We start from the raw sequence: 26,466 nt of genomic DNA, 5'->3' as shown, positions 1-26,466 counted from the left end.
TTCCTGTTGACATAATCACTTGGTTGCCGTGCAACGCATAATTACGCCGAATAGTATCTGCCAAAACTGTCGAGTACAAGTGGCCAATATGAGGCACTAATAAAATGCTATTAGACAAGGTAAATTGAAAGTGTTCGAGATTACCAGCGTTGACATAATAAATAGGTGTTGTCACAAAAGCTTTTGTATGCTTAAAGTGTTTTCTTATAAAATTAGACTGATAGATAGCTTGTCGAGAGACATTCCAAAGACTTAATACTCGCATACCAAAAAAAAAAAAGACAGATAAAAGGGACCCTGACAGAGGACAAAGAAAGCCAAAAAAAAAAGCGGAACTTAAAGTCAACAAGATAAACATCAAACTGCCTTCAAGAAAAAACACCAACAGAGACGTCACTCGTTTTGTACGATTTTAAGAAAACAAACAAGAAGAATTTTTTCTTTCTCTTTTCTCCCTCTTTCTTTATATAATATGCAAAAAGGAACAGCCAAAAGGCTTCCACTTGTACCTTTATCACCATTGATTCAAACCTCTTGTGAATATGCCAAATCATTAGCACATACAACTCAACTCTTATCGGAAGAACCATCCGGAACAAGCTCTATACTTGAGAAAGACCTTGCTCAACAAAGAGAAAAGCTGGATCAGCTTACGAAAAATATGCAATCGATCCAGTCCTTGTTCCTGACTGGACTCGACAGCTATCAAGTAGCTAAAGAAATAGCATACATCAACTGCAATCTTTTCCGTATGGTCATTTTAGACGAGAAAAAACTGTCTAATTTTGACAAGCAATCCAACATCATACCCTTACTTGATTTCCATCGCTATCTCTCTCATGCCTTTGCACATATGCTCATCTATGGTGATGATAGCAGTCCCAAAAAAAGCTCCAGTAACAGCATGGTGGCTCAACTGATCCAAATTGCTTATATCCTCTTGCATATCTACCGCGACTTTTCTGGCTGCGCTGCCATCATGACTTGCTTGCATATGCCAGAAGTACAGCGACTACAGTTTGTCTGGCACCAATGCCCTACTAAATACCTGAATGTCTACAAAGAAATTGTGGCTATTCTTTCACCTTATAATCAATATGAAGCCTATCACCATCAACTTTGGCTACACACATCTCGATTTTTAAACACAACGCCCAATAAATCACAAATGATTGCAGTTCCGTTCATGCATGCCCATCTTGGAATCATACGAAATCTTGTTCATACTCAGCGATTGTCTTCACCCTTTGTCAAAGATGATGCTGTCGAAGTCATTCTGTCAGAATCAAGTCAACAAGCACTGGCTTCTGTCACACGCTTACTAGCATTCTGTCAACAACATGCCCATATTCATCCCATTGAACTAGAGAAATACTCTACGCCCATCATGACCCATCGTCGGTTATCTTTCCAGAGTAGTCAGAGATCAAGTGCTAAGCCCATCCACAGTATCAAACTCACTATTGGGCCATGTTCTGAACTCGATGGGCTACGAAGCAGCCCCACCATCTACCATTGGCTTGTCTCACGTGCTTATTTGACAAAAAGTCAGTTACACAGTGAAAGCATGTATGTGGCACCTTTGGCTGCTGGTGAAGTTAATTTGGAAACAGAACAAGATGATGATGATGATATGTATTGGGAATTCTTTGAACAAGAAGTACCAACTAAAGTTGTCTCATCCCATAGTCTTGCTCCTGCCAAACCACCGAAACAGCTTAAGGATCAACAAACTGTTGTTGATGAACTTGTGATTCATAAGCCTCCTGAAATAAACAAACAACAAACAAGTTCAAAGAGCGACATGAATGACAATGGTAATAGCAATGATAACAGAAATAGTACAAGCAGTAAGAAGAGCACTGTTAGCAATACAAAAGAAGATGTAGCAAGAAACACAGAAACAAAAGATATGGATAGCGGATCAAAATCGAGCAGATCCGAAGATAATTTTGAAATTCTTGAATATGAACAAAACAAAACAAAAAATATGCCAACAAAAACAGAAAACAATGAAGAGAGCACAGAACAAAATGCAGACAAGTCTAAAAAACCGTTACTTTCACCTACAGCACCTGAATTTGTTCCTCAGAAACTACAACGGTCTTTAGAGAAATTCAATGATAATGATGATGACGATGATGTGATTATCTTGACTGAAGAAGACGATGAGGAATGGGCAGGATATCCTTTAGATAGTACACCATCTCAAACAGTTGCTGACACTGAAGATGATGAAGAATGGACAGGATACCCTATCACAAGCAGTCAAGAAGAAGATGAAGAAGAGGAAGATGAAGAAGAAGTTTGGAGAGGATACCCCGTACCACAAGAAGAAGAAGAAGAAGATGAACAACTTTTACCAAGTCCAATATCACCCTTTACTCCAAGAGCAGATGAAGAATTAACAGGCCATTCGAATGAAGAATGGAAAGGATATCAAAAGACATTAGAAGAAGCAGCGAATCCTACAGAAACACATGTTTGGAACAACAATGCTATTGGAAAAGCAGCAGCAAGACGTATGCAATATTCTGTATCCAATGTTGATACACGTAAAAGACTCCCTTCTGTGTTTGCGCCTTCTGCTTCCACTTAAAATAAAAATGATGGATTATTATGTATTTGTTAAATGTACTATTTACGATGATAAGAGAAAAGATGGAGGGGAATACAAAATGAACTTTTTTTTTAAAAAAAAGGGGGCTATGAGTTTTCTTCAGGACCCATATATTGGTTTGTAAGAAAGTCGAATTCTTGTGTCTGTTGAGCTGCTTGATAAACATGGTATGGCACTATCATCCTGGTTGATTTATCGGTAGCATTGTCTTGTTTGCGAGAGATATTTACAGTTTTGTCTAATAATCTTTTGAGGAAGATTCGTGTGGCCTATTGTATTGTTATATATATATCCGTTTTTAGTCAAGGACTTACCTGTGTTAAAACATTGCCAACCACCAAACGTTGACTCATGGCTGCAGCAAGATCAAAGTCTGATGTAGGGCCCTGTAGATTACCATCTTTTGCAAGTAACATATCATTGGCTATCACGCTCTTTAAGCGCAATTGACCAACAACTGACCATATCCAATCAAGCGATCTTTCGTTTGCTACATCCATCACATCAGACTCTAATGCCCATCTCTTCACTCTTTCAGAAGTATCTTTTTCCTTGTTGGTCTGTCCAGCTGTTCTTTGATCTACATCCACATCAATATCCATTTCTTCATCTAAAACACATTATCAATGCTTATCATTTCTACTTGGCTTTTTATACCTGCTTCTTTTACTTCATCCCAACCCATTTCAAGCTGGTTTAATAAATGCGTCACATTACTGATGCTGTTGATACCACCATTGCGCTTTCTACTGCTCCATCCCTTAGGCCTTTGAGGGCAACTATCATCATCTGTTTGATCATGTTCATCTCTTAAATAACCACAAAACTTGCAGTACCCCAGTGCTTTGTCTAAATTCTTTATCTCTTCTGTTTGCTCTGATTTACTCGGTGTATATTTGTTATTTCTACACCATATCACAACATCTTTTGTACCCAATGCTTCAGCAGCCATTCTCAAGACATTGTCATTTGTGTCAAACGCTCTTTTTTGAGTCTCTATCCGTAATATTCGAGCACGATGCCACTCAAGTCCTTTTCGTTTACCAATAGACCATTTAAAGAACATTTTGTAGCTGGGAGCACACGTATAAGGCAGTGTAAGACCGTGTGTGTCTATTTGGATGTCAATACGTAACAAAACCGATGCTTCTACTTACTGGCTCTAATAATCGGTAGTTTTCGAACACATTCTTTTAGTAGCCCATTCAATAGGCTCATCTTTTGCTTTACAGCCATCACAGCAGGCGATTCTGTGTCTCGCATAGGTGTGCTTGGTGGACTACCTGGAGCAGAAGGGCGTGAACTAGTGTCTTTGAAATCTGTGTTTCTATCTAATTCGATTTCAATCATACGTTCTCCGCCCAACAACTGCTTCCCTGAATGTGAATTGTCCAGTCTTAAATGATGAATCAAATCAACTGCTTTGTTTCTACGCTTATCGACAAAGAATAGTTGGATGCGGATAGGAAACTCACCCCAACCAAATCGAGTCAGTTTGAAGGGCGGTTCAGTTACATCAACGACATCATGCGGCTTATAGCTTGGGTGTAAATAGAACCGAACACAGGTAATGAATGTTGAAATCTTTTCTTTTGATTGTGGTGGTTCGACAACATAAATCATCCATTTATGCGTGAATTGCTTTAGTGAAGGATCTCTTCGTTCTTGATAGAGTATTAGCAACATAGAGTATCACTTTCTTTTTTCTTTTCTTACCTGGTACAATGTATTTACTGACATTCCCAACAATGATGCTTCGTTTAATATAGAATCGAGAACCGGCTTCTGCTGGCACAACAGCTGCTGCTAATGACTCAACTTGAGGCACTTCGTTTTCTGCTTTTTCGACAGATGTATTCTCGAGCACTTGAGTATTTTCTTTAACTACTGTATCAGTGTCCTCAAGCACTGGAGCATTGTCTTTGGATGTCGTGGCATTATCTTTGGCTGCTATAGTAGTGTCTTTGGCTGCTGAGGCATTATCTTTGGCTACTATAGTATTGTCTTTAGGTGCTATAGCATTTTCTTTAGCCACTATAGTATTGTCTTTAGGTGCTATAGTATTTTCTTTTTGCGTATGAATGGATGCTGTTTCTATGTTACTGCTTAAGTCACTGTATTCTGTTGTCCTTGCAGCTGAAGATGCTCTCTTTTCATTGTCTAATTCCATATCCACATCCTCTTCGAATACTTTAATGGAAGGCTACATAAAAGAATATAAGCAACACATATAGATACACCATGCACTATTTTTACTCTTTCAATTTTTTTTTGTGGTTGTTTAGGCACAGGCGTTAAGTTCAATACGGGTCTCAAACGAGCAGGATGGTCTTCAGGTACTTCTGATTCATCTACTGGTGTACCACACTGCAACATAATTTGTTCATAGGGCCCGAATTCTAAATTATGTGAAATTCTACAATGGTTCAAAAAGCCTTGTTGATTCGCAAAATCCTCACGATGACAGGCAGGACAAGATAGACTAATAAAGGATGAGCTTGAAGCATATAGAAAAAAAAAAAAACTTTTTTTTTTACCTAACATAGACACCGTCTTGACGTCTACCATACACTTTGACTTTATCTGATGTTCTATATATTTTTCGCTTTGATGCTGTTGGTGGTGGTGTGTTTTGATTCAAAAGAGCTTGTGAGCCACCATGATAATACATGGCAGAACGTCGGGTATAATGAGCTGCTTCGGGCATGGATGCTGCGATTGTTTCTATAGAGTATGAGTAGTTGTCTACAATACTATGGAGTACCGTTTTCAACCGCTTGCTTAATGTCTGCAAGAATACTCTCTGCTTTTGCGATCTCTTGTTTGATTGTGACTAATTCCTTTTGTTTAAGGTAAATTTCTAAATCAAACTGATGATCGATGATGTCGGTCACTTTTCTTCGTGTTGATTCATCTAGACATACTTAATACTAACTTCTTTGTTATTACTACTACTACCTCTAGGTATAGAATCAAGTGTTTTTTTAGCAGGTGGATCTACACTAGGTAGTTCCATGGCTATTGTATATGAAGCGCGTTTTAGGATACAAGAAAAAAAAGAGGGAACAAAAGAAAAAAACAGGGCTTTTCCAGCTGAGACTGACAAAAATAACAGTAGGTCTTTATTTCATGCAGAAAAAAAAAAGAAATCAGACATTCTTTATCATCAAGAATCATTTTTGCTGCATTGAGCATAGCATGAAGTAGATTTGATTTCTTGGATCTTTTACCGTTCTGTAAGTAAATTCTACTTGACTTTGAATAAATAGGACGCATATATAATGTGTTGTCTACTCTAAAACAATGAAGGCAGTTTGTTCTTAAAAACTTGCAAGAATCACATATTCGGCTAGACATAGCCATTCAATAGATGTGATCTGAAGAACTCATCAAATTTGCACATTTAACTGTGCCTTGCGATTTTATTCATCTGGTTGGCATGTCAGAGTACTTTGACGAATGATCTCGAAAGATATGATCTTAAAAGGCCTCTCTGTCATTCTATGACTTCAATTGCTAAACCACACAAAGATGAGGCTTCTAAAATAGAAAGAATAGAGCTTACAAAGATACTACCTAATTTGGAAACAGATTAGAGGATTGTTTCTTTGATAGTATGAACACTATTGCTTTGGCAAGCTAATGTATGTAAAAACTTCATCATTTTGAATGTCTGGGTATTCGTCTGCATTCTAGAGCACGTACATGGTTACTAATGTGTTTTCGAGTTTGTAAAATTCTGATAATGATAATTACTAGAGTATTTAATGACTTGACAAGCATGTCTCAAAATGTTCTGTCTTATTACATATTGAAATCAGCGAGGTTTTTTTTTGTTGTATTGTGGTTGTTTGAAGCAGGTTTTGCACAAGCTGATTCTACAGTCCCTTTTTCTATGATACTTGTTTACATTGACTTCAGAATTATTCACCATGTCATCCTGTAATGATTGTCTTTTGTAATGCATACATCTATCAATAAAGCTTAGAGAGTCTCTTTCAATCACCATGTAGACAAGAATATGCGCGCAATATATCAACACAATTCGTTTGTATAAAAGATTTACATATTCTAAAGCAAACTTTGATGTATCCCGACAATTAATTTATATGCAGATTGACAGTGTTCCCTTTAAATGCATCCCTGTTTTTTGATGACGAAGGATAAATGATGTACAAGTTACATCTCGAATGATTAAAGAGGGGTTCTTGCTGAGTTTGGGTGAATTCTCTTATTTATTTATTTTTGTGAGCAAGTACAAATAAAGAGACATTAATCATTCAGGGTGAACTCATTTTCTATGGTTTTTCACAGAAACTAAACTTTCTTTCTTCCTCCGCTATACGCTAAGTTTTTTTTTTTTTTTTTTTTTTTTTTTTTTGTTTCATGCTATCAGTACCTATTTTCTGATCAACAGATCTCTATGATATACAATAGACTTTTCTATTGTTCAAAAGCTACTACTAATCCTCATTTGAAAACGACATTTTTTTTGCTTATGCAAATCATCTAGAATACATAAAAATTTATTATTAAACAAAGTAGAAAGAAAAGGATATTTACAAGAAGAAAGAAAGTACAACTAATTTTTAAGGTATATAAAAAAACATTTTAGGCTTGGAAGTCCTTAATTAAAGCCTTGATACTGTCAATAGTACCAAAGACACAACCAATGATACCCAAGAAAAGAGTGAGGGCACAGAAAGCAAGTTCATACCAAGGCTTGTTACGAACACCAGTAAGCTTAAGGTAACAGAGAATAGGCAACAAGAAGACAAGACCACAGTTGGCAAGAGCACCAATCAAACCCATAAAGTCATCAAAGAAAGGAATGAAAGCAGCTAAGACGACAAGGATAGCCATGGTACAGGCACGAATAATGGCACGACCTACCCAAGCACCGAATTTACCAAGCTTTTCATCGGAACAGTTGACGAATTTTTCAAATTCCAAAGAGAAAGAGGTAGTGTAGATGGGAATTGCAAAGATAACGTGAATGGTCATGACAATCATGGAGAGAATTCTGGGGATTTCATCCAAGTTGCTGTAAATGGGACTTTTAGTGTTTCTACCAAAAGACCAGTAACCAGGAACAGCAGTCAAGAAGTAAAGAGCAGTACAGGTAGAGAGGCCGGCAATGACAGCATACTTCCATTGATGAGGCTTCTTCAAGGCATGTTCAACGTGAGGGTAAGTGTTGTTACCACCATAAGAGAAAGCAATAGTAGAAAGAGCAACGGGGAAACCAGCCCAGATGACACTATCATGTTCAACAATAGCATCGCTAGAGTTACGAAGAATAGGGCCTTGAACAAGAACGGCAAAGACAGCAATCATAGTACAGAGAGCGCCAATAGCAGCAATAGCAGTGACTTCCTTAAGAGTCTTCAAAATCAATGAAGGAATCAACAAAAAGACACCCCAAATGATAGTCCAGACCTTGTAGCTAATAACATCACTCTTGCCAGCCAACAAGCTAACCATGTTATTACTGGCCAACACGAGATAAAGAGCGGGACAACCAAAGAGATTGAGAAGATGGAGAACAGAAGCAATAATGTAACCGGGATAACCAAAGGCAGCAGTACCAATAGCTTTATAGTCATGAAGACGGTGACCAGGCTTATAGTATAAACAACGAATGAGAACAATACCAGAGTACACAGACATGAAATAGGCCAAGAATAAGATGAGGATACCTAACCAACCACCTATAAATTTGTTTAGTCATGCAATTTTTTTTTTTTACAAATGTTTGAACATACCTTCAGCAAAGGCTTTGGGAAGACCGAGAGTACCAGTACCTGCAACAACACAAACAACGTTGAAGTAGGCAGTCATGAAGTTACCACTACCATGACCAAATTCATTGACAATGCTAGAGGCACGATCTTCTTCCACATAATTATCGATTGTGGTTTGTTCAACCTTATACTTTTCAGAAGTGACAGAGGAATTATCGTTTGACATTGTAAGGAGGTTGGAGAGGGAAAAGGAGAAAAAAAGAGAAGAAAAGTTTAGTTTTGGAAAAAATGATCGACGTAAAAAATTAAGAAAAAGAAACCCTTTATATACTTTTACAGGAAAAAATATGATAGGTGCTCGTATCACTTGAAACTTGAGATAAAGCAATCTCCGCCAAAAGCCCCGCAATAGAACGGAAATTATGACTGGTTCACTCAAGGAGGGGTCAACTTGGATTACTAAATACCGCTCAACGCTTTCAATCTGTAACCTATGACCTCTGAACTTTTTTTTTTTTACCAAATACATCACCTCATTTTAAAGTCCAGTAAACCTTAGTTTAGGAGCAGTACGAACATCAAAAGAAGCAACAGCAAGTAGTAATCCAAAACTGACTACTGTTTGTTATCACAAGTTATTTTTCTCACGAGACCAGGCAGAAAATGATAACAAATTTCAGATTAGCTTTTTCTATTATCATAGATATGAATTGAATTCAGATCTAACTGTAACACACGGAATCAATTGAAACATATGAGAAAGTAGGACAAATCTACTAAAAATGAAATAATATATAATTACTAGAAAACACTATAGAATTCTCACGAAGGACCCCGTTTATATCGATGTTATCTATAAAGAGAAACAAAGTAGGCAGCGATTTTAATTGCGCTTATATTCTCAAATTCTTCTTATGGAGAATTCTAAACGCCTCTTATAGGATCTGATTTCCATATATGTTTTCTTTGAGCTATAACCTATGTTGTCGCCTATTGTAAACTTCAATATCGTTGCTTTCCGGGTTATTCTCTATAAGAAGAGTTTTTTTTTTTTGGTTATTGTGCGGAAAGAACCGTGTTCATGTGGCCATTTTAGATAGTTACCCAATCAGTCTTTTTCTTGAAATAACTTTGCCTTTATACAAATAAAAAAAAAAGACAGAGAATAACAAGTAGTATCAAAGATCAAGACTGCTTCGGACCAGATTAAAACTATTTTTTGTATATATATAAAGAATGCATATTACAGTGCTCCTATTGTTTTCATATATCGGGTATGCCCATTTTAATCCATCATGAATGACGCCGTCTGCGTGGTCTTTTTTTTCCTTCGCTTTCGAAAGGGGTTTTTTTTCCACATTTGTACATTAAAATGTATTCTCCTTTGACATGGTATGGATGAACAAGAGTCAGCGTCGTGTTATCATGTTTATATATGAAACCAAGATAATGAATCTAATTGTCAGCCTATTTTCAAATTCTAAAAAGTTTATCTTTCCATGACACAAACAAATTTAGATAAAAGAATGATATGATACAGAAAAATATCATACGGGTTTCAATGGTATGTCTTCTTTTTGCTTTTGTCTTTTAAGTCTAATTTTGGATATACAACAAGTACCATACACAATTGTAAACAGTCAGTCTTTGTCTGTAAGTGACGTGACGACGTAAAACGCAATACTAGGGTGTTACACAATATCGGATTTAAGATTGAATTTTAAATATATCAAGCTGAGATGCAATCCGTAAAGGGAAATTATCTAATCGCAATGATAGGATGATTCTGTCACACTTGTCTGACTGGTACAACTACAGCAAACTGCTGATTATGCCTTGGCAGGAAAAAAAAGGGGGGACCCATTTCTTTTTGAAGTGTCTACGTGTGAATTGCTGGAATATTTAAGATACACGTCGTTATGATTGGAAATAACAATAAGTGTAATTAATTTAAATGCAATGAATCTAACTTTTTTGTGCAAGATATATTCAACAATAGGATGTAACCCTGGATAAAGGATTCAATGAACTCTCTTTCTCTGCCTCTTTGAATTGAAATGATCCAATCATTTTTTTTTTTGATATACAAAAGAATCTATAAACGGAAGTGTGGGGGAAAGACTATTCCTTTTTTTTTTTTACTCTCAACAACTCAACTTGCATATTCACACGCATTTGTTAATTTCGGTTAGACTTCAGAAATAGCGCAGTAGTCGTGGGTAGATCGTTGCTTGCTCTTGAACTTTATCTTTATTATTTTAGTATGTCATGTAAAATAAAACCCTGTTGGTAAATTATTATTGTGTAATTCATTTTAGTTGAATGTCTTTGCCCTTAGTAATGAAACATGACCTCTTAAAAATAAGATGAAAAATATATGTCTAGATCTGTTTCAGGGCCCCACAATGTTTAAGTAATATAGTGTTTGGTATACGTTAAAAGGTCCTTTTTTTAAATGTGTTTATTGATTGAGCCGTGTACACTAAGAGTAATAGTCAAAGTGAAGAGGCGGGTGCAATTAAAATGAAAGTTAATAAAATAAAACGAAATATACTAAACAAAATAAACTAAAATAAAATAAAATAGATAGAAAGAAAGAAAAAAAAAGTTACATGATTGAATGGCAATGATCCTCTTCAATGGTCTGATGAACATTGAATCGGATGCTTGCTAATATGGCCGTGGGTACAATGGGGGTCTTGTCAAAGATAAATCTCATATGAGCAAGCTAGATTTGTGAAAGAGTAATTATGAGGATTCGGTATGGTTTGATTCCTTTCCACTGGCAATACCAGATGTACGAGAAGTCCAGGGACAGAAGAGCCTCTTTGATATCAGATATTGAGGTGGTAGGCCAAAGAAACTCAAAGATGATTTCCTACCATACCTTCTCTTTAGTTGGACAATGAAAGAGCATATGGCTAATAGAGTCAGTGGTAGTTAAGCACACCGGACAGAAGGGAGAGTCAAACACACGAGGCATAATAAAATGTAAGAATCGACGATGAGGAATACATCCCAAGATATACCGGTATGTCACATTACGTTGAATGGTGGTAAGAGACAGAGACCAAAAGAATTTCCATTTCACTTCTGCAATATTTCTCAAGGCTAAATGAGGAGCTATAGACAAGAGAACTGACTGACGAAATGTCTTAGCCGATGCCTTGACACTACCAATACCTTGATCATCTTGAAACCGAAATTGGTTGATCAAGGGCGCAAATGAGACCGTCGAGTCTTCAAGTGGAGCAGGACTACATACAGAGCTAAAAAATGGCTAAAGTTTCAAACTCCCAGATGCAAGACCTTTGAAGACTGTGGAGGGAGTACGCTTCCAATAAAGTAACGAAGGATCGCGAGTATCTTTCCAGTGAACAAAGTTGAGTCTAGCATCAACTTGAAAGACATCTGACACCATCATTTTCTTGACACGTAGGGGGACAACAAAGGACGAAGAAGGAGGAATGTAAAGTACAGCTTGCAAAGGTAGGACCATAGCGGTAACAGTATTAAGGCGAGCATTAGCAAATGATCGAGGAAGACAATCAATGGCACGGTATATCATATTAATAGTGCCAGTCCTTTGTTTTTTCAGCCCTTGTGTACGAGAAGAAGGAAACAGCAATGGAACCTGATGATATTTGCAGTCATTGATATTACGAATATGAAGGCTAAGTAAGTGCGAAACCGGATGAGCATCAATAGTATCTTGATCATACGCCAACAAAGGATGCAGCCAGCGAAAACATAAAGTCGAGGCCTGAATCTGAATATCAATTACTCCAAGTCCGCCTTTTTTTTGGCAGCGTCCATACTTTCCAAGAAATAACAGGAAATATATTCTTACGCAAGAATCGAATGGCCAAAGATCTCAATTGTTTGAAATCAGCAAGCGTCAACGGAGTAACCCGCAAGGTATACCATATTTTAGACAATATCAATGAATTCAAGACAGTGGCTCGGCCAACCACAGACAATGAACGTGTAGAGTGGATTTGTATGGTAGTCTTAACCTTTGTTATCATAGAACCCATAGAATTGACTCTTTGAATACGGCTTTGTATCAATGGAAACCCCAAATAAATTAAGGGTTCATCATCTTCGACAGAGTGCAAATGCTTGATACCCATTAACTAAATAGTCTTGGATTCTTCAAACGTATCTAAACAACTCGTTTTAGCTTTTACTATTTAGTCATAAAATAGAATCGTCTTGACAAAAAGAAAACCAGGACTTGCTAAATAAAAAGGAACATTGAATGGTGCGATTGTGTATTTTCTTTTTGTCGTTATAAATATTTGATTTATATACATGAGTTTGTTTATTTCTTTTTATTAAACAGGAGTTTGTGAATAATGTGACCCAAGATGCTTATTGAGTCAAAAAGTGCAATAAGAAGATGTAAAGGTGTTTGAGTTTTATTTTTTGTTTTTATAAAATGGACCGCTGTCTTTTCAATGACAAAAGAATGTTAATTCCCTATAGTTGATCTATCTAAATGTACACAGCGATGAAAGTGGCCAGTCCATCATCATTACTAAGGCAATGATATTGGCTTTGTATACCATTGATATTGTTTTTACTTTTCAAGGTGTGGCCATAGTAATTTCTTTGATTTGTATTCAATCTATCGTTTTGAACATGGGCAACTTAAAAAGCTTTGCCACTTTATGCAATTCCGGGAGCAATGAGATCCATATAAAGGATGATGACTTCACAGTCTTGGATCAAAATAACTTTAACAGAAGGCTTTATTAGACGCATCATTTAATCGTCACATTTAGCAAAATTAAATATCCACTTGATTATATTCGATACATACAAAGCCACTGTTTACTTTGATCAGTACATGTTTAACGCCTGATTTGTAATAGGCAAAATGCTTTGAGTGTTTAGTATGGAGACATGCTTGTTTCTATGGCTGCTGTGGACAAGATATTGTCCATTCCTTTGAAGAGTTTTATTACTGTAAACATACTTCACTTTATATTCTAATAAACTTGTATGTAGCTTATACTTATCAGTCTGTTTAAAATAAAAAAACTTTTATGACGAAATTCAGCATTCAAAATAAAAATAAGGTTTCATTCTCGACTGAACAAATATTTGACGATCCAGAAATATCAAGAAAGTTATACTTTTTTTATTCTTATTTTTGCACAGACGTAAAAAAAGAAGTCGTTTGTATACAGGTCACTAAAAGTTGTCTGTTCATTATATGACATTGTACTGTTAGCTCTTGTGTAAAAATGATATCATCAAATCAAATAAAGCAACAATGTTTTGATCAATGGAATGCAATGGGGAACGATTTTCAGGTACGCTTGAATAAACAAATGTTTTTAAAAATACACTCACTCTTTCCTCTTCTTTTTTCTTTATTTTTTTTTATGGCTATGAACAGGCCATTACTACTCTTTGCGTTTATATGGTGGACTCTAGTCACTTGCTGCTTGTGTCGCATTTCACTAAACAAGGAGATCAATACGAACAAGCGGTTTACAATCCAATTTCGTTCGCCGCTCAATGATACGCAAGCTATTCATCAAGACAGAGAACGGTTCTTACGGTATCTTCAAGCACATCATGTCATTAACAATATCTATATCCGCTACAATTACTCTGATGCCTTTAACGGCATGTCTATCGAACTCAAGAACGACTTGAGTGCAACTTCTCTCAATCAGACCACGACAGCCACTGATTTCTTGGCTTTCACGCTTTCTAAATGTCCCTATGTTCATCAGTATTGGCCAGGAAAACGATACAGTAGACCTAATGCTATTATTGAACAAAATTTGATGGCATGGAACAAAGATGTTAGGTTTTCTAAGCTTGATAATGATTCGTTTTTTAATGAAAAGCCGTTGACTATCGACGAAGGATTAGCCAATTTGCAGTTTGCTCATAAGATGACAACCGTCGATAAGGCCAAAGAGAAAGGATGGACAGGCAAAGGCATCAAAGTGGGCATTTTGGACACTGGTATTGATTATACACATCCTGCTTTAGGTGGTTGTTTTGGTGCAAGTATACAAAAGGGGTTGAAAGTAACATGCTGATAAGCTTTTTATATAGGAAGGTTGCCTTGTTCAATATGGAGAAGACTTAGTGGGAGATGGTTTTGGAAGTAAGCGTACATAAGAAATACCTTTACAAACCATGATTTACATAGTGAATGGTCATATTAAACCTGACAAAGATCCTCTGTAAGTAACATGCACCTTTACACAATATTTATATTGACAAAGGGATCAATGCGATGGACATGGAACACACGTTGCTGGTATTGTTGCCGCCAATGATACGTTCAAGGTAAGCATTTGCTCATTGCTTGCTGATATTTAATCTTATAATGAATGACAGGAGTTTGAAGGGGTTGCTCCAGGTGTTACCATTGGAGCATGGCGGTAAAGTAATATGTAAATACATATTTGACTAACCTAGCGAAAAAAATATATAGTATCTTTGGTTGTAATGGAGATACAGACGATGATATTATTATTGCTGCAGCGTAAGTCGTAATGGGGGTTTTTCGAGGCTTATCAGTCTATTTAGGGATATGGCGGTAAAAGCTGGAATGGATATTATTAATCTATCCTTGGGTGGTGGCGTGAGTTCCTGGCAAGAGGTAAAACCAACTCAACCGAGGATTTAAATTAAGCATGAACTAGGATGCATTAGCTGTCACTCTTTCAAACATAGCTCAGAAGAACATTACTGTTGTCGTTGCTCAGGGCAATGAAGGTCGAGATGGTAAAAAAAAAAAAAAAATGAAAAGAAAATACATGGTACTGAATGGGCATGATAGGGATAGCAAGAACGCCTTCTCCCGCTATCGGAAAGCAAGTCATTGCAGTAGGATCAATTGATAACCACAAGAAATTGAGTCCAGTCATCCAGATCATGAATAACAACACACAAATAATAACATTAGGTAAAATTCACTTTATTGTATTCATAGGCTCATACAGAGGATGATAGACTATATCATAGCTCAAGGAAGAAAGTTTGTCATAGATGGACCAGAATTGCCATTGATTTCATTGTCCAACAATGACTATGGGTGTCATACTGATTTTCATCAAAATCTAACAGGCGCTATTGTGATGGTGAAGCATGGTCAATGCGACTATGGTCAAAAAGCACTGTCTGTACAAAGAGCAGGTGGTATAGGTATCTTAGTCTATTCTAATCATAGTTCCATCATTGCTCCTCCTTCCATGACCATCAGACCTTATAGAAATTCAGTCAGGATTCCTGTTGCTTCCATCAATGATCAAAGTCACCGTTTGATTGTAAACGCTTACACGTCTTCTCATCCTTTATTTTTAAAGTTTACAACTGCCATGTTAGATATCAAGACAAGAGGAAAATCATCTGTGTAAAGTAATATTTTTTTTTGTTATGAACAAGCAATTGATATAGACACTAGATTTTCTACATGGGGCCCTGATCCAGAGGTAGATAGGGTTATTTAATGATTACTTATTTCCCTTTTTCTTTATTAGCTTCATTTCAAACCAGAGATCTCTGCTATTGGAGGATATGTTTACTCTACTTTCCCAGTGAATATGGGTAAAAACTAAATAACATATTAAATCAACGATAACATATGGCTTCTATTAGGTGCCTACGCTATGTTAAGTGGCACGAGTATGGCTACTGTAAGTAGCTACACAACATATACTCTATATATATTTATTTATTTGAAATTAGCCTTATATAACAGGATGTATTGCGTTGTTGATGCATGCTACAGGCGCAAGAGACCAAAAGACAATCTTGGATAGTCTAGTCAACTATGCCAAACCCATCAAAAAGCAGCCAGGTCTATTCGAATCGCCAGCAAAACAAGGTTCGGGATTAGTTCAGGTAACATTCAATATATTCGGAATATAGGGGTACTAAATTAGTAAGATCTATAACTCTATATCAGGCGATCAGCTAATGACACCTTCCACGCTTGCTCTAAATGACACCATGTATTTTTTAAATTCAACAATCATCAATGTTAAAAATCGATCCAATCAGCCAAAACTGTTTCAACTTACACATATGCCTGCTGCTGCTATTCAAGGTATAGAATCATCCATATATTATGATGTTGATACTTTTGTTGTAGGCTACCACTTTTCTACAAGTGCTGTCCCGCAACTGGTACCGACCTACCTAATCAGTGATGCTAAAGTAACGTTCAGCCAAAATTCCGTTCGACTGAATCCCGACGAAAATATCAATATTCAAGTTCAATTTACACAACCATTGTCAAATGAAACACATTTAATTTATGGAGGCTATCTTAAGGTATCATCATCGGATATGAACACAAACGCAACACATGAGTCTCATATTCCTTATTTTGGTGCCTTGGGCAATCAAAGAGATCTTCCTATATTGGATACAAAGGTAAAAAAAACAGAAATACATGCTAACATATGGCTCCTTTTTTTTAATGACTTGTTAGACGGGATATCCTTTCATTGGCGACAGTAACGGACATATTCTAAACACAAGTCTTGTTTATAATTTTGCAACCACAAAGCGTCATTGGCAACCATCTTCTGTTTTGCACCTCTATACTCGACTGGGTAGCCCTACAGCCATCATCAAGTTTGAACTAGTCTCTGAACAAGACCAAGTTATAGGTCAACTTTGGGACGGACAAAGCCATTATGTATCAAGAAATGATCATTCAAATGATTTATATGATTATGCCCTTGACTGGTCGGGTCGTATTTTAGACAACAGGAACAAGAGCAATGTTGCACCAAATGGGTCTTTTAGAATACGTGCAAAGGCTCTTAAGATCTTTGGTCATCCTGACCGTATAGACGATTGGGAAACTTGGCTTTCACCTAGTTTCCGAATCAATAGAATATGATTGGATTAAACTAATTATCTTGTGTTATTTTCATATACGGGAAACGCTGGGACCAAAAGAATTTCAGTCGTTTTCTTGGGTTTTATTCGATCTAGCCTGTTTTTCCCTTTTTTTTTTTCTGTCTCCACAACAACGTAGCACTCAGCCACTAGTTTTTACTTTGTAATAGGTTGAATAAAACCCTAATAAAGTATTCTTTTCCTTTTCCTTCTTTTTCTTCTTCTTTCCATTTTTTTTTCTTTTTTTCTTTCTGAGTCGACCATGATTGAATTATCACCTTATGGCGAGCAAGTTGTTGATCGACTTAGTATGATTGGCATGTGGTTAGCAGTAACCATTTGTGTACGCAATTTTTTTGTCTGTCTTCGGCAATACCGACGTACAAACGGGTTAATGTAAGGTTTTCGAACACAACATAAACTTATCATATATAGTCATTTAATGAACATAGCTCAAGTCTGTGTACTTTTTATTCATCGTTTTATTTATGGCCTTGTCCCTCTTTTTGAAATTACGACTTGTGCATTTTGGCCATTGCTTGTTTCGTATGTTCATTTCTATCTTTTATTCATTTATACTGATGTCCTTTGTTAGATTATGGCATTTGAGTAAGAACAACCTTACAATAATTCAATGACTCATGATTATAGATTTCATTTTAATGTATTCCATCATGTTTAAACGACTCTTGATCTTGGAAGCAGATAAACATTCGCTTTGGATTAAAGCCGTTGGTGTGTTTTTAATTACACTTCGGTTTGCTGATTGGCCTTATGAATTGGCTTTTCATACATTACAGCAACAATTAATGGAACAACATGTTCAATTTGGAGCAAATTGCCTTGCTCAATGGTAAAGTCGTTTTTAGTCCATGCAATATCACACTCATGTCTATAAATAGGGGCACAGGTGTCATTACTTTGAATTTTGTCGCTGATGCATTGGCCAATTTATTCTTAAGTGGCATGTTTGTCCGCAGGTACACAAAGACAAACAAATGCTATTCATTACTCATTGTTCATTTAGACTCTATGTACATATTCGAAACTCTCGAACACTCATGAGTCATCGTAGTCAAGTGATTGAATACATTGCACGCAAGTCTTTAGTCTGCTTGATCTTTACTTTTGTCGTCAATTTAGTCATGAATCTGTTTAAAGTAACACATTTCATTGGTAGTCGATCTGATGTAAGTCGATTCACTTATTCCCCCTTCTTTATTTATTTATTTATTTGCATAATAGGCATTTACTGTTTATTTTGAAGTCATTGAATCTACCTTGTTAGTAGAAGCCTTACGACTTGATTATACTCGACTTCCTGAACAATCGTTCTGTGAACATTGTGGTATGGTACTTCATTCTTATGGCAAAGATAATCGTTCACCTCCTGCTAAAGTACTCAAGTCGCAAGTGAATGATTTAGACCCTATGCATATACCCTCGAGACCTTCTTACAACAACTCTTCTATCTATACGGACATTCAATTGATGTCTACTGCTGATCAACATGAATCTCGTACTTATAGCCAACGTAATGCATGATATTCTTATACCTCTTAGAGACAAGTTTTTTTGTATACAGCAGGTTCTGAAAAAGGGCTTTTTTTTTTATATATATAATTTCTTAATACTTATTTGCATATTGAATTTCCAACTACTACTTTACATTCTCACTAAATAACCCTATAAAAAAGATAGCTTTTTATATATACATATACATTTTCCATAAAATAAAGAATTTTTATTCATTGGAGATGAAGATAGTTGGATTGATTTCATGTAAGCCTATAGAGAATCAAAACAAGATGGAATTGAACTTTTGTTAGTGGCCCTTGTGACCTTTTATGTGGCAGATGCTCAACAGACACTATTTCATGTCATTCATACGCCTCATCAAAAAATGGGCATTCGTTTTGAAGGACAAAATCAAATTCATGCCTTAAATAATTCCCTATCCGATAGTCTTGTGTATGAAGGTCAATTCGACATGATGGGTCGATACCAATATGTCGTGCTTGACAGCACAAACAAACTGATCGACAGTGAACCTTTTTTCCGCACTCATTCATCCCTGTATGAATTCTATGGTCGTGCTGTCACACAAAGACAAGATGTGCATCGTTTATCGCCTGTTGACTATGGATCCAACAACACCTATTATAAAAAAGCAGTGTCTCGCAACCAAGTCCATCCGATGAACGAAATCCCTACGTTTCATGTCCATCTTGACCCAGACGATTACAAACAGCTACACGACAAGATACTAGAAGAGCCTGTCTTGACGGTCAATCTGACCCGTATCACATCAGACCGTATCGAGCACTACCATCAGCTTGAATTTGCCTTGGGTGGACAGACGTCGAAATTGTTTAGAAAACTGTCGTACAGCATGAACTTGGCTCAAGGTGAATCGATCGATGGGTTTCAGCGGTTCAAGATTCGCTCCTGTGTCACCGACCCTAGCTTTCTGCGTGAAAAAATGTATTATGACATGTTGGAAGCGGCTGATATTCCTACTTCACAAGCATCGTTTATTCGGTTGTTTATCAATGATGAGCCCCAAGGTCTTTATTCCCTTGTTGACCATTACAAAGGTCCTTTTCTCAAGAACATGTTTGGTCAAGGCCATGCAGACTATCAAGCAGGTACATTGATTCAAGGTCAAATGCAAGAGAATCCATTGGCCAAAGGCATCTTGGCCTCAGGTGCCAATCTTGAATACCATGGTTCAGCCGTCCAGGACTATTATGAAGGAAAGACCAGTGCTTATAAGATGCTGCCTAAAAAGAATGCCACGGACGCAGATGATTTTGAAGTCTTGGTGTCCTTGATTGATTTTGTGCATCAAGACAAGACAGGCATGGATCAAGAAGCAGTATTAGCATCATGGAATAAACGATTGGATGTGTCTTTGTTCTTGAGGAACATGGCATTTGAAATCTTGTTGGGCCATGTGGATGGTTATATGGGAGCAGCCCATAATTACATGATCTATCAAGACCCAGATCAAGACGGAAGACTGGTTTGGCTCTCTACAGACCTGGACCAAACCATGGGAAGTACGCTGAGAGAAAGACGGACAACAGTCACTACTCGGTTTCAACAGCTGGATCGTTTTGGCGTATTTGATCGCATTCAAAAGCGACCTCTTGTGGCTGCCTTGTTTCAATTGCCTGTCGTTCAACAAGAATTCAGTCAGATCTTGACTGATTTCAATACAGCATTCTTTCAATCCAATGCAGTGTATGATCACCTTGTTTACATGAAGGCATGGATAGGCCAAGATGTTGGCTGGGATCAATCCTTGGATAGATATCGAGTGGACCATTTTAAAGATAAACAGGTCTATCAAGAGGAATTGAATCAACGTGTGCTTCAATTGCCTTTAGGACATGATTTTATGAGTCGAATTGAAGATAAATCTATTGATTTTGAAACAGCAATTCAAGGAAATATTGAAGGACATCCTTCCATTACTTCTTTGTATCATTGGTTTAGCGAAACAAGTCGTTACTTGCAAGCTTATTTAGAAGAACAATAAAGCATTTTGATTGGTTCTAACAGTGCGAAACCTATACATAAAAAAAAAGCCAGGCCCCGCCTGGTTCTGATTTCTTATTTCCCTTTTCCCATTATATATATATATATATATAGTCATGGTAAGTGCTCGTTGTATACATGTTTTCATAACATTATTCTAGTCAGCTAGAATTATTGCTCAAATTGTTGTTTCTTTGGGCTCAGTTGTGACAAGAGCATTTGTTGCAGCCTATAAACAAGCTGCTGCGAGTAAGTGTTGAGAAAGAAAGAAGAGAGTATGTATTGATTCATGTAGATGCTGCCAAGAATGGAGGAGCTGCTCCTTCTGGTAATGGAAGAGCAAGTGCGAAAGAGACAGTGATGGACGTCTTGACTCGTAAGACGGGTATGTCTATGGAAGAAGCTTGTCAGATTTTGAATGTAACAAAAGATGCTGATCTTTCTAAAATCACCAAGGTAAGTCGATGATCATGTCAACTCTAAACTAAGTCAAGATTAGAATTATGAGCATCTGTTTGGTGTGAATGAACCTGCGAAGGGTGGCTCATTTTATCTTCAATCTAAAGTAGTGAGAGCCAAAGAAAGATTCGATATGGAAAGAGCAGAAGAATTAAAGGCAAAGGCAGCTCAAGAAGCAGCAACAGCAGCAGCGAAAGAAGCTCAAGGTACAACACCACCTCCACCTCCTAATGCATCATAGAACTCTTCTTATAGAACAACACAATCTTATACATATATATATATATTTGTATCATATTTGACATAATAATGATAATAAACATTTATTATTATTATGACTAAGCTCTACAGGATCCAAAAGCTAAATCATCAACAAGTTCAATATTATACATTATGATACATGTACACACTTACCAGGGAAACCACATACAGAAGCAGCAATAAAGTAGGCAATCAACTAAACAAAGGTATAAGTTTACTTTCAATTTAATTCTACTTACAAAGCAAACCAAGCAAATCATGGCCATGATCTTTGTATTCTTCCACCACATGGCACGCTAATATAAACTTAGTTTGACGATATCTATCTTTGTTCTTTTTTCTTTTACTTTTAATTGTGTACTTCTCTTCTTGAAAGCAAAGGCTTGTTGGTTCAAATTATCTGTCTTGTCAACTAATAATTCAATACGTTCTCCTCTTTCTAATACTCGTTCTAGACATAAATCAGTGCAAGTTCAATAGACAACATTTCACTTACCAATGTTATGAACCATGACATCTTTTACTTGTTCAATTTCACCATGTACTTGCTTTAAACGGTCTGCATTAGGATTGGTTGAAAAGTATTCCTATATACATTGTAGTTTATGCACTATGTCTTGCATTCTTACCATTTGCTTTTCAATCACACGCGAGAATTCATTCAGACCATAAGGGGGAGCATCAAGGGCTCTTGATTTACCATACGTTGTCAAGAATTTGTCTTTCAAGTCTTGAAGAAAGACGAATGGAATACGACGACCAAAAGAATCATCAGCCATACACATATAAGTAATGCCATCTTCGCAGATATAATGAAACAAATATCTATCTAACTTTTCAATACATAGCATAGAATGGTATTGTTTATACCTATCATAGACATAAGTCAATTTGGAGTTATTAGGTGGAATCTTTTCAAGAATAGCTTGAGTCACTATATAAAGAACATGAGCTCATAGACATGCATGCATCATCTTACCAGTCCCATAATTGCCACTGCTGGTTGTATGTTCTGCTAAAATAGTAGAACCGCGAGCAACTAAACCATAAATAAGAGACATGATATAAAACAAGGAAAAGAACAAAATAATAATAATAATAATAATAATAAAAAGATGTGTTCATGCAATATGCACGTGATCATACATGACGTCAAGTCTTTTATTTAGGATGGAGCCATCCATGCTTCAATTTGATCTATTTCTTTAGGTACAGTAGTCAAGTTGACATAACCGTCTTGAGTGATCACAATATTGTCTTCAATACGAACACCACCTACAGATTTATACTTGGCCAAGGCTTCTTGATTAATAAAATGACTTGTTTTAGCATCCTTCAAGACAGGATCAATCAAAAAATCACAGAAATAGACACCAGGTTCAACAGTGACCACAAATCCAGCTTGAAGATCACGACGCATACGCAAATAACGAATACCAGGTTCATCTATACGCTCTGTACCTTCAGGATAACCACCTAAATCATGCACATCCAAACCAAGCATATGGCCTACACCATGAGGGAAGAAAGCAGCCACCACATGGTTGGCTAACAAGGCATCCCGATCCCCTACTAAAATACCACAGGCCATCAAACCATCACAAGCCACATGCATGGCAATACGGTGAATGTGTTCCCAAGCAACACCTGCCTTACAAGCAGCCAAACAAGCCTTTTGCATATCCAACACGATACTGTAAATCGTGCGTGCCTCAGGAGAGAAGACACCATTCACAGGGAAACAACGGGTGATATCAGAAGCATAACCACGGACTTCACAGCCTGCATCCACAAGCACGATCTCTGTGGGTTCAGAGAGAGGAGCATTGTTCTTGTTGTAATGCAAAGTAGCTGCATTCTTACCTACACCTACAATAGGATAATAGGCCTGGAAAAAGGCACCTTGACGAGCTGATTCGTACAAGAACAAGGCATGCAATTGAGCCTCCGATGAACCTACATGGGATGCTTTCATCAATGCCGTATGGGCTTCAGAAGAGATACGGTTGGCTTCACGAATAAGCTCAATTTCCCACTCGGATTTGATGGCACGGGATTCAGCAAAAGCAGTATGGAGTTGTTTAGATTGTTCTGCTGTACACCATGAAGCATCCCATTGGCCCTTGCGGGTCATGGGTAAAGTATAGACAATAGGAGCGGCACGCAGACGGTCATTTAATTTGTCTACATAGATGGCTTCATCTATATCGTATTTCTCCATCAAAGTCTCTAAACTGTCAGGCAAACCCATCCACATCACATGAGCAGGGTCTAAGTTGGGAGATACTAATTGAATATGCTTTGTAGCAATATCAATCACCACATGAAAATCAGGTTCAGCAACACCTACACCATATATATATATAAAAAAAAATTTTTTTTTTTGGGATGTATTTACCTGTAACATACAGAAAGTTAGATTCTTGACGAAAAGCAAGTTCAACATCAGTATCATCTCTTTCTTGAACCACTTGTCCTGCTAAATAAATAAGGCCTTCTTGAGGACCAAAGTTATCAAGGACCTTATTTACGTTTTGACGTGTGGGTAAGCGTTGTGTGACAGCCATATCGTGGGAAGAAAGAAGAAAGGAAAAAGGTTCATGCTCTAAATGATTATTTATAGGGTCGGCCCATCAAATAAAATTTATGCTGAAACAAGTATGTCATGCTTAAATAAGCTGTTGTATTTTTTCTTTTTCTTTTTCTTTTTTTTTTTTTTTTTTACTATAGATTATTATGAGTTTCTTTCATCATCAAGATAAAAACAAGACAAACCCTACTGATAAACAAGAAGACAAACCAAAAGAACCTCATCATCATCATCATTTTTTCCAACATGATAAGAATCAGCAAGATCTTCCTAAAGGTTTTGCCAATGATGCCATGAGATCAAGCAAGTCACCTGACACACTTTATAATTTTGATGATCCCATGGCTAGACGATTGGGTCCTGTGCCTAGTTCTGATCCCACCAATACAGGTGCTTGATCAAATACATTTTATTTACTATTCTTGTTCTGGTAAAAATAAAAATGTTTGTTCATGAGGTGATTTATAATTAAAAGAAGAAGTCATGATCATTGTAATGGCTGCATAAGGATCTATATTGCCTGCAGGCCTTCTGTCTTCCATATATCCCTTGCCTTCTACAGCTACTGAGCGTGGGATACGTATAGAAGCACCACGGTTACCCACACCACATGAAAATACAGAGATATGGCCTGTTTCATATTCACCTGTGAGTCTGAGTTCATTGTCTTGTCCATAGACCTCAATATGTTCAAAATGTCTTGAACTCATGTTCTCTACTGCTTGATCAATCGCCAACATACCATCTGGACTTGCTCTCATTTCATTGGTTGAGAAATCTAAGACAGATAAGGAACTACCCTTTTTTCATCAATATACTTTACTGATATGACACCCTGTAGGATTCCATTCGCCTGGTATGGGTTTAGGATGTAATGAGACAGCCACACCAAATTCTTCTGTAATACGTTCCATGATATATCTTGCCATATAGAGTTCATCACCAATCGTCACACCTAAACAAGGTCCTACTTGATATTCAAGTTGACTTGGTGTTACTTCTGCATTGCAGCCACATAGTGTAATGCCTGCAAATAAACAAGCACGATAATGGGCTTCCATAATATCTCTACCAAACACTCTGCCTGCACCTACACCACAATAATAATGACCCTACGACTATAAGTAACATATATATATATATATATATATATATATTAGGTATCTATTTACCTGCTTTTCAGGTTCACCATGTAATGGCCAACCCCATGGTTTATTGGTATTTGGATCAAACAAGACATACTCTTGTTCCATACCAAACCAAGGCTCCAAATGAGCATAATAATTCATGATATCCAAACATCGTTTTCGACTAGGCACTTCACACAAGACCAATTTACCTCCTTCAGGACGAAATGGGTCATTATAGATAGCTACAGGTTGATAACTGTCTTCTAACCATTCTGTGTCTTTGGATCCTTGCAATATCAATGGTGGAATATCATTTATGGATGTAGGTGAGGTAGTGAGTGTCTTTGCTTTAGATCTCAAGTTGCCTTGTTTATCCACAAACACATATTCAATGGGTATCTTGAGTATTTTTAACTGACTGTATTTGGATGAAATAGAGGCATTTGAAACAATGGCTGCTTTTGTGTTCATGGAGAATGGAAAAGAAAGGGCTTATCTTGTTCTCTTATCATTTTTCTATTGATAAACCCAGCTTCCGTCATTTCTTGATAACAAAAAAAAAAAAAAAAAAATTGGCAGTGATGAGAATAGCCAATCAAAATACGTTGAAGCAAGCGCCTAAAAGTGGATGTGTGACTGTGATGGAAATTCATCTTTTTTTTTTCTTTCTTTATTATTAGCATGGATTACGACGACGATGAACCTCAAGAATATAACGAGTAAAGTAATAACAGAGACGCGTATTTAAATAAACTTACTTTTTATGTAGTTATGAATATCAATATGAAGATGAGGTAGATACAATATAAGGCATCTGTGTATTGATTGAATACTTAGGCTGTAGAAGAAATCAATTTTGATGAAAACCAAGGTGAATCCGTCGCTATTCTCGATGATGTGATGGCAGGCAATACAGCCAATGATGCCAATCATCCCTCAGAACGTACAGAACGCATTACAACACCTTATTTAACAAAATATGAACGAGCCAGAATTTTAGGCACACGCGCCTTGCAGATCAGGTTAGAAAACAAGCCAGATGAACGAAACTGACATGGGTAGTTTAAATGCACCCGTGATGGTAGATATTGATGGTGAATCAGACGCACTTGCTATTGCCAACAAAGAATTAAGAGAGAAAAAGATTCCTTTGATTGTACGTCGATTTATGCCAGATGGCACTTATGAAGATTGGAAAGTGAAAGACTTGATTGTAGACTAAAAAAAAAACAA

General features: G+C 36.9%; 14 protein-coding genes across 14 annotated transcripts; 8 read left to right on the top strand and 6 right to left on the bottom strand.

Moving 5' to 3' along the window:
- Window positions 1-457: 457 nt before the first annotated feature.
- On the top strand, window positions 458-2,627 carry B0P05DRAFT_526856 (uncharacterized protein). Its single transcript, XM_051576475.1, has one exon. It carries the CDS (start codon window positions 473-475, stop codon window positions 2,597-2,599), a length of 2,127 nt encoding a protein of 708 aa, XP_051438375.1. The 5' UTR covers window positions 458-472; the 3' UTR covers window positions 2,600-2,627.
- Window positions 2,606-4,693, bottom strand: B0P05DRAFT_526854 (yeats family-domain-containing protein). The gene is made up of 5 exons (XM_051576474.1): window positions 4,337-4,693; window positions 3,778-4,284; window positions 3,278-3,733; window positions 2,935-3,230; window positions 2,606-2,889 (listed from the first exon to the last, which is right to left on the bottom strand). Exons 2-5 carry the CDS (start codon window positions 4,241-4,243, stop codon window positions 2,707-2,709), a joined length of 1,401 nt encoding a protein of 466 aa, XP_051438374.1. The 5' UTR covers window positions 4,244-4,284; window positions 4,337-4,693; the 3' UTR covers window positions 2,606-2,706.
- On the bottom strand, window positions 4,694-5,692 carry B0P05DRAFT_526852 (uncharacterized protein; the record flags this gene model as incomplete). Its single annotated transcript, XM_051576473.1, has 5 exons — window positions 5,579-5,692; window positions 5,385-5,534; window positions 5,158-5,344; window positions 4,877-5,102; window positions 4,694-4,823 (listed from the first exon to the last, which is right to left on the bottom strand). Coding segments are annotated over exons 1-4 (617 nt in total), but the record flags the coding sequence as incomplete, so codon positions are not given.
- Window positions 5,693-6,253: 561 nt separating this feature from the next.
- Window positions 6,254-6,616, top strand: B0P05DRAFT_526851 (uncharacterized protein). The gene is made up of 2 exons (XM_051576472.1): window positions 6,254-6,312; window positions 6,377-6,616. Exons 1-2 carry the CDS (start codon window positions 6,290-6,292, stop codon window positions 6,564-6,566), a joined length of 213 nt encoding a protein of 70 aa, XP_051438372.1. The 5' UTR covers window positions 6,254-6,289; the 3' UTR covers window positions 6,567-6,616.
- Window positions 6,617-6,978: 362 nt separating this feature from the next.
- On the bottom strand, window positions 6,979-8,642 carry B0P05DRAFT_526850 (transmembrane amino acid transporter protein-domain-containing protein). The gene is made up of 2 exons (XM_051576471.1): window positions 8,386-8,642; window positions 6,979-8,331 (listed from the first exon to the last, which is right to left on the bottom strand). Exons 1-2 carry the CDS (start codon window positions 8,588-8,590, stop codon window positions 7,232-7,234), a joined length of 1,305 nt encoding a protein of 434 aa, XP_051438371.1. The 5' UTR covers window positions 8,591-8,642; the 3' UTR covers window positions 6,979-7,231.
- Window positions 8,643-13,736: 5,094 nt separating this feature from the next.
- Window positions 13,737-17,432, top strand: B0P05DRAFT_634393 (peptidase S8/S53 domain-containing protein). Its single transcript, XM_051583549.1, has 17 exons — window positions 13,737-14,393; window positions 14,446-14,497; window positions 14,543-14,576; window positions 14,619-14,682; window positions 14,734-14,777; window positions 14,831-14,881; window positions 14,926-14,998; window positions 15,042-15,123; window positions 15,179-15,304; window positions 15,352-15,751; window positions 15,803-15,830; window positions 15,879-15,945; window positions 15,997-16,034; window positions 16,087-16,242; window positions 16,288-16,447; window positions 16,493-16,776; window positions 16,835-17,432. The coding sequence occupies exons 1-17, from the start codon at window positions 13,758-13,760 to the stop codon at window positions 17,249-17,251; spliced, it is 2,712 nt and encodes a 903-aa protein (XP_051438370.1). The 5' UTR covers window positions 13,737-13,757; the 3' UTR covers window positions 17,252-17,432.
- A 27-nt stretch (window positions 17,433-17,459) lies between these two features.
- B0P05DRAFT_259355 (uncharacterized protein) lies at window positions 17,460-18,044 on the top strand. The gene is made up of 3 exons (XM_051573361.1): window positions 17,460-17,646; window positions 17,686-17,796; window positions 17,846-18,044. Exons 1-3 carry the CDS (start codon window positions 17,513-17,515, stop codon window positions 17,886-17,888), a joined length of 288 nt encoding a protein of 95 aa, XP_051438369.1. The 5' UTR covers window positions 17,460-17,512; the 3' UTR covers window positions 17,889-18,044.
- Window positions 17,460-18,973, top strand: B0P05DRAFT_259338 (uncharacterized protein). The gene is made up of 6 exons (XM_051573360.1): window positions 17,460-17,646; window positions 17,686-17,796; window positions 17,846-18,103; window positions 18,153-18,230; window positions 18,278-18,440; window positions 18,496-18,973. The coding sequence occupies exons 3-6, from the start codon at window positions 17,892-17,894 to the stop codon at window positions 18,793-18,795; spliced, it is 753 nt and encodes a 250-aa protein (XP_051438368.1). The 5' UTR covers window positions 17,460-17,646; window positions 17,686-17,796; window positions 17,846-17,891; the 3' UTR covers window positions 18,796-18,973.
- On the top strand, window positions 18,965-21,560 carry B0P05DRAFT_594035 (coth protein-domain-containing protein). Its single transcript, XM_051583061.1, has 6 exons — window positions 18,965-19,032; window positions 19,080-20,759; window positions 20,908-20,912; window positions 20,955-21,042; window positions 21,089-21,249; window positions 21,293-21,560. The coding sequence occupies exons 1-6, from the start codon at window positions 19,008-19,010 to the stop codon at window positions 21,491-21,493; spliced, it is 2,160 nt and encodes a 719-aa protein (XP_051438367.1). The 5' UTR covers window positions 18,965-19,007; the 3' UTR covers window positions 21,494-21,560.
- Window position 21,561: 1 nt separating this feature from the next.
- B0P05DRAFT_526819 (synaptobrevin-domain-containing protein) lies at window positions 21,562-22,594 on the bottom strand. The gene is made up of 7 exons (XM_051576470.1): window positions 22,384-22,594; window positions 22,143-22,338; window positions 22,010-22,100; window positions 21,861-21,964; window positions 21,753-21,809; window positions 21,667-21,709; window positions 21,562-21,613 (listed from the first exon to the last, which is right to left on the bottom strand). The coding sequence occupies exons 2-7, from the start codon at window positions 22,296-22,298 to the stop codon at window positions 21,591-21,593; spliced, it is 474 nt and encodes a 157-aa protein (XP_051438366.1). The 5' UTR covers window positions 22,299-22,338; window positions 22,384-22,594; the 3' UTR covers window positions 21,562-21,590.
- Window positions 22,595-22,633: 39 nt separating this feature from the next.
- B0P05DRAFT_526816 (peptidase M24, structural domain-containing protein) lies at window positions 22,634-24,171 on the bottom strand. Its single transcript, XM_051576469.1, has 2 exons — window positions 23,912-24,171; window positions 22,634-23,859 (listed from the first exon to the last, which is right to left on the bottom strand). The coding sequence occupies exons 1-2, from the start codon at window positions 24,078-24,080 to the stop codon at window positions 22,679-22,681; spliced, it is 1,350 nt and encodes a 449-aa protein (XP_051438365.1). The 5' UTR covers window positions 24,081-24,171; the 3' UTR covers window positions 22,634-22,678.
- A 73-nt stretch (window positions 24,172-24,244) lies between these two features.
- Window positions 24,245-24,508, top strand: B0P05DRAFT_526814 (uncharacterized protein). Its single transcript, XM_051576468.1, has one exon. It carries the CDS (start codon window positions 24,250-24,252, stop codon window positions 24,499-24,501), a length of 252 nt encoding a protein of 83 aa, XP_051438364.1. The 5' UTR covers window positions 24,245-24,249; the 3' UTR covers window positions 24,502-24,508.
- B0P05DRAFT_526813 (uncharacterized protein) lies at window positions 24,509-25,797 on the bottom strand. The gene is made up of 3 exons (XM_051576467.1): window positions 25,276-25,797; window positions 24,927-25,215; window positions 24,509-24,881 (listed from the first exon to the last, which is right to left on the bottom strand). Exons 1-3 carry the CDS (start codon window positions 25,702-25,704, stop codon window positions 24,520-24,522), a joined length of 1,080 nt encoding a protein of 359 aa, XP_051438363.1. The 5' UTR covers window positions 25,705-25,797; the 3' UTR covers window positions 24,509-24,519.
- A 336-nt stretch (window positions 25,798-26,133) lies between these two features.
- Window positions 26,134-26,455, top strand: B0P05DRAFT_463069 (RNA polymerase, subunit omega/K/RPB6; the record flags this gene model as incomplete). The annotated part of the gene is made up of 2 exons (XM_051574146.1): window positions 26,134-26,255; window positions 26,296-26,455. 2 exons carry the CDS (start codon window positions 26,134-26,136, stop codon window positions 26,453-26,455), a joined length of 282 nt encoding a protein of 93 aa, XP_051438362.1.
- Window positions 26,456-26,466: the final 11 nt, after the last annotated feature.

The sequence above is a fragment of the Gilbertella persicaria genome (assembly GCF_025201335.1).
Source record: "Gilbertella persicaria strain CBS 190.32 chromosome Unknown B0P05scaffold_5, whole genome shotgun sequence".
Lineage (NCBI taxonomy): Eukaryota > Fungi > Mucoromycota > Mucoromycetes > Mucorales > Choanephoraceae > Gilbertella > Gilbertella persicaria.
Note: the sequence above shows the minus strand (reverse complement) of the source record. Positions and strands in the feature narration are given on the sequence as shown.

What these genes read in the sequence shown, in the direction of transcription:
- B0P05DRAFT_526814 (XM_051576468.1), top strand. Translation starts at nt 24,250, where the DNA reads ATGAGTTTCTTTCATCATCAAGATAAAAACAAGACAAACCCTACTGAT.
- B0P05DRAFT_259338 (XM_051573360.1), top strand. Translation starts at nt 17,892, where the DNA reads ATGATTATAGATTTCATTTTAATGTATTCCATCATGTTTAAACGACTC. An exon ending in GCAAATTGCCTTGCTCAATG is followed by an intron (nt 18,104 to 18,152) that starts GTAAAGTCGTTT and finishes GTCTATAAATAG; the next exon opens with GGGCACAGGTGTCATTACTT. An exon ending in AGTGGCATGTTTGTCCGCAG is followed by an intron (nt 18,231 to 18,277) that starts GTACACAAAGAC and finishes TTGTTCATTTAG; the next exon opens with ACTCTATGTACATATTCGAA.
- B0P05DRAFT_526851 (XM_051576472.1), top strand. Translation starts at nt 6,290, where the DNA reads ATGTCTGGGTATTCGTCTGCATT. An exon ending in TCTGGGTATTCGTCTGCATT is followed by an intron (nt 6,313 to 6,376) that starts CTAGAGCACGTA and finishes AATGATAATTAC; the next exon opens with TAGAGTATTTAATGACTTGA.
- B0P05DRAFT_526850 (XM_051576471.1), bottom strand. Translation starts at nt 8,590, where the DNA reads ATGTCAAACGATAATTCCTCTGTCACTTCTGAAAAGTATAAGGTTGAA. An exon ending in TCCCAAAGCCTTTGCTGAAG is followed by an intron (nt 8,332 to 8,385) that starts GTATGTTCAAAC and finishes ACAAATTTATAG; the next exon opens with GTGGTTGGTTAGGTATCCTC.
- B0P05DRAFT_594035 (XM_051583061.1), top strand. Translation starts at nt 19,008, where the DNA reads ATGAAGATAGTTGGATTGATTTCAT. An exon ending in GATAGTTGGATTGATTTCAT is followed by an intron (nt 19,033 to 19,079) that starts GTAAGCCTATAG and finishes AACTTTTGTTAG; the next exon opens with TGGCCCTTGTGACCTTTTAT. An exon ending in ATCTTTCTAAAATCACCAAG is followed by an intron (nt 21,250 to 21,292) that starts GTAAGTCGATGA and finishes AGTCAAGATTAG; the next exon opens with AATTATGAGCATCTGTTTGG.
- B0P05DRAFT_526819 (XM_051576470.1), bottom strand. Translation starts at nt 22,298, where the DNA reads ATGTGTATGGCTGATGATTCTTTTGGTCGTCGTATTCCATTCGTCTTT. An exon ending in GTGTGATTGAAAAGCAAATG is followed by an intron (nt 22,101 to 22,142) that starts GTAAGAATGCAA and finishes CAATGTATATAG; the next exon opens with GAATACTTTTCAACCAATCC. An exon ending in TGTCATGGTTCATAACATTG is followed by an intron (nt 21,965 to 22,009) that starts GTAAGTGAAATG and finishes ATTTATGTCTAG; the next exon opens with AACGAGTATTAGAAAGAGGA.
- B0P05DRAFT_259355 (XM_051573361.1), top strand. Translation starts at nt 17,513, where the DNA reads ATGATTGAATTATCACCTTATGGCGAGCAAGTTGTTGATCGACTTAGT. An exon ending in CGACGTACAAACGGGTTAAT is followed by an intron (nt 17,647 to 17,685) that starts GTAAGGTTTTCG and finishes TATCATATATAG; the next exon opens with TCATTTAATGAACATAGCTC. An exon ending in TTTTGGCCATTGCTTGTTTC is followed by an intron (nt 17,797 to 17,845) that starts GTATGTTCATTT and finishes GTCCTTTGTTAG; the next exon opens with ATTATGGCATTTGAGTAAGA.
- B0P05DRAFT_634393 (XM_051583549.1), top strand. Translation starts at nt 13,758, where the DNA reads ATGGCTATGAACAGGCCATTACTACTCTTTGCGTTTATATGGTGGACT. An exon ending in GTGGCACGAGTATGGCTACT is followed by an intron (nt 16,035 to 16,086) that starts GTAAGTAGCTAC and finishes ATTTGAAATTAG; the next exon opens with CCTTATATAACAGGATGTAT. An exon ending in AAGGTTCGGGATTAGTTCAG is followed by an intron (nt 16,243 to 16,287) that starts GTAACATTCAAT and finishes TAAATTAGTAAG; the next exon opens with ATCTATAACTCTATATCAGG.
- B0P05DRAFT_526813 (XM_051576467.1), bottom strand. Translation starts at nt 25,704, where the DNA reads ATGAACACAAAAGCAGCCATTGTTTCAAATGCCTCTATTTCATCCAAA. An exon ending in ATGGTGAACCTGAAAAGCAG is followed by an intron (nt 25,216 to 25,275) that starts GTAAATAGATAC and finishes TTATAGTCGTAG; the next exon opens with GGTCATTATTATTGTGGTGT. An exon ending in TCCTACAGGGTGTCATATCA is followed by an intron (nt 24,882 to 24,926) that starts GTAAAGTATATT and finishes TATCTGTCTTAG; the next exon opens with ATTTCTCAACCAATGAAATG.
- B0P05DRAFT_526816 (XM_051576469.1), bottom strand. Translation starts at nt 24,080, where the DNA reads ATGGCTGTCACACAACGCTTACCCACACGTCAAAACGTAAATAAGGTC. An exon ending in TAACTTTCTGTATGTTACAG is followed by an intron (nt 23,860 to 23,911) that starts GTAAATACATCC and finishes TATATGGTGTAG; the next exon opens with GTGTTGCTGAACCTGATTTT.
- B0P05DRAFT_526856 (XM_051576475.1), top strand. Translation starts at nt 473, where the DNA reads ATGCAAAAAGGAACAGCCAAAAGGCTTCCACTTGTACCTTTATCACCA.
- B0P05DRAFT_526854 (XM_051576474.1), bottom strand. Translation starts at nt 4,243, where the DNA reads ATGATTTATGTTGTCGAACCACCACAATCAAAAGAAAAGATTTCAACA. An exon ending in GGATGAAGTAAAAGAAGCAG is followed by an intron (nt 3,231 to 3,277) that starts GTATAAAAAGCC and finishes AATGTGTTTTAG; the next exon opens with ATGAAGAAATGGATATTGAT. An exon ending in TTGGCAATGTTTTAACACAG is followed by an intron (nt 2,890 to 2,934) that starts GTAAGTCCTTGA and finishes ACAATACAATAG; the next exon opens with GCCACACGAATCTTCCTCAA.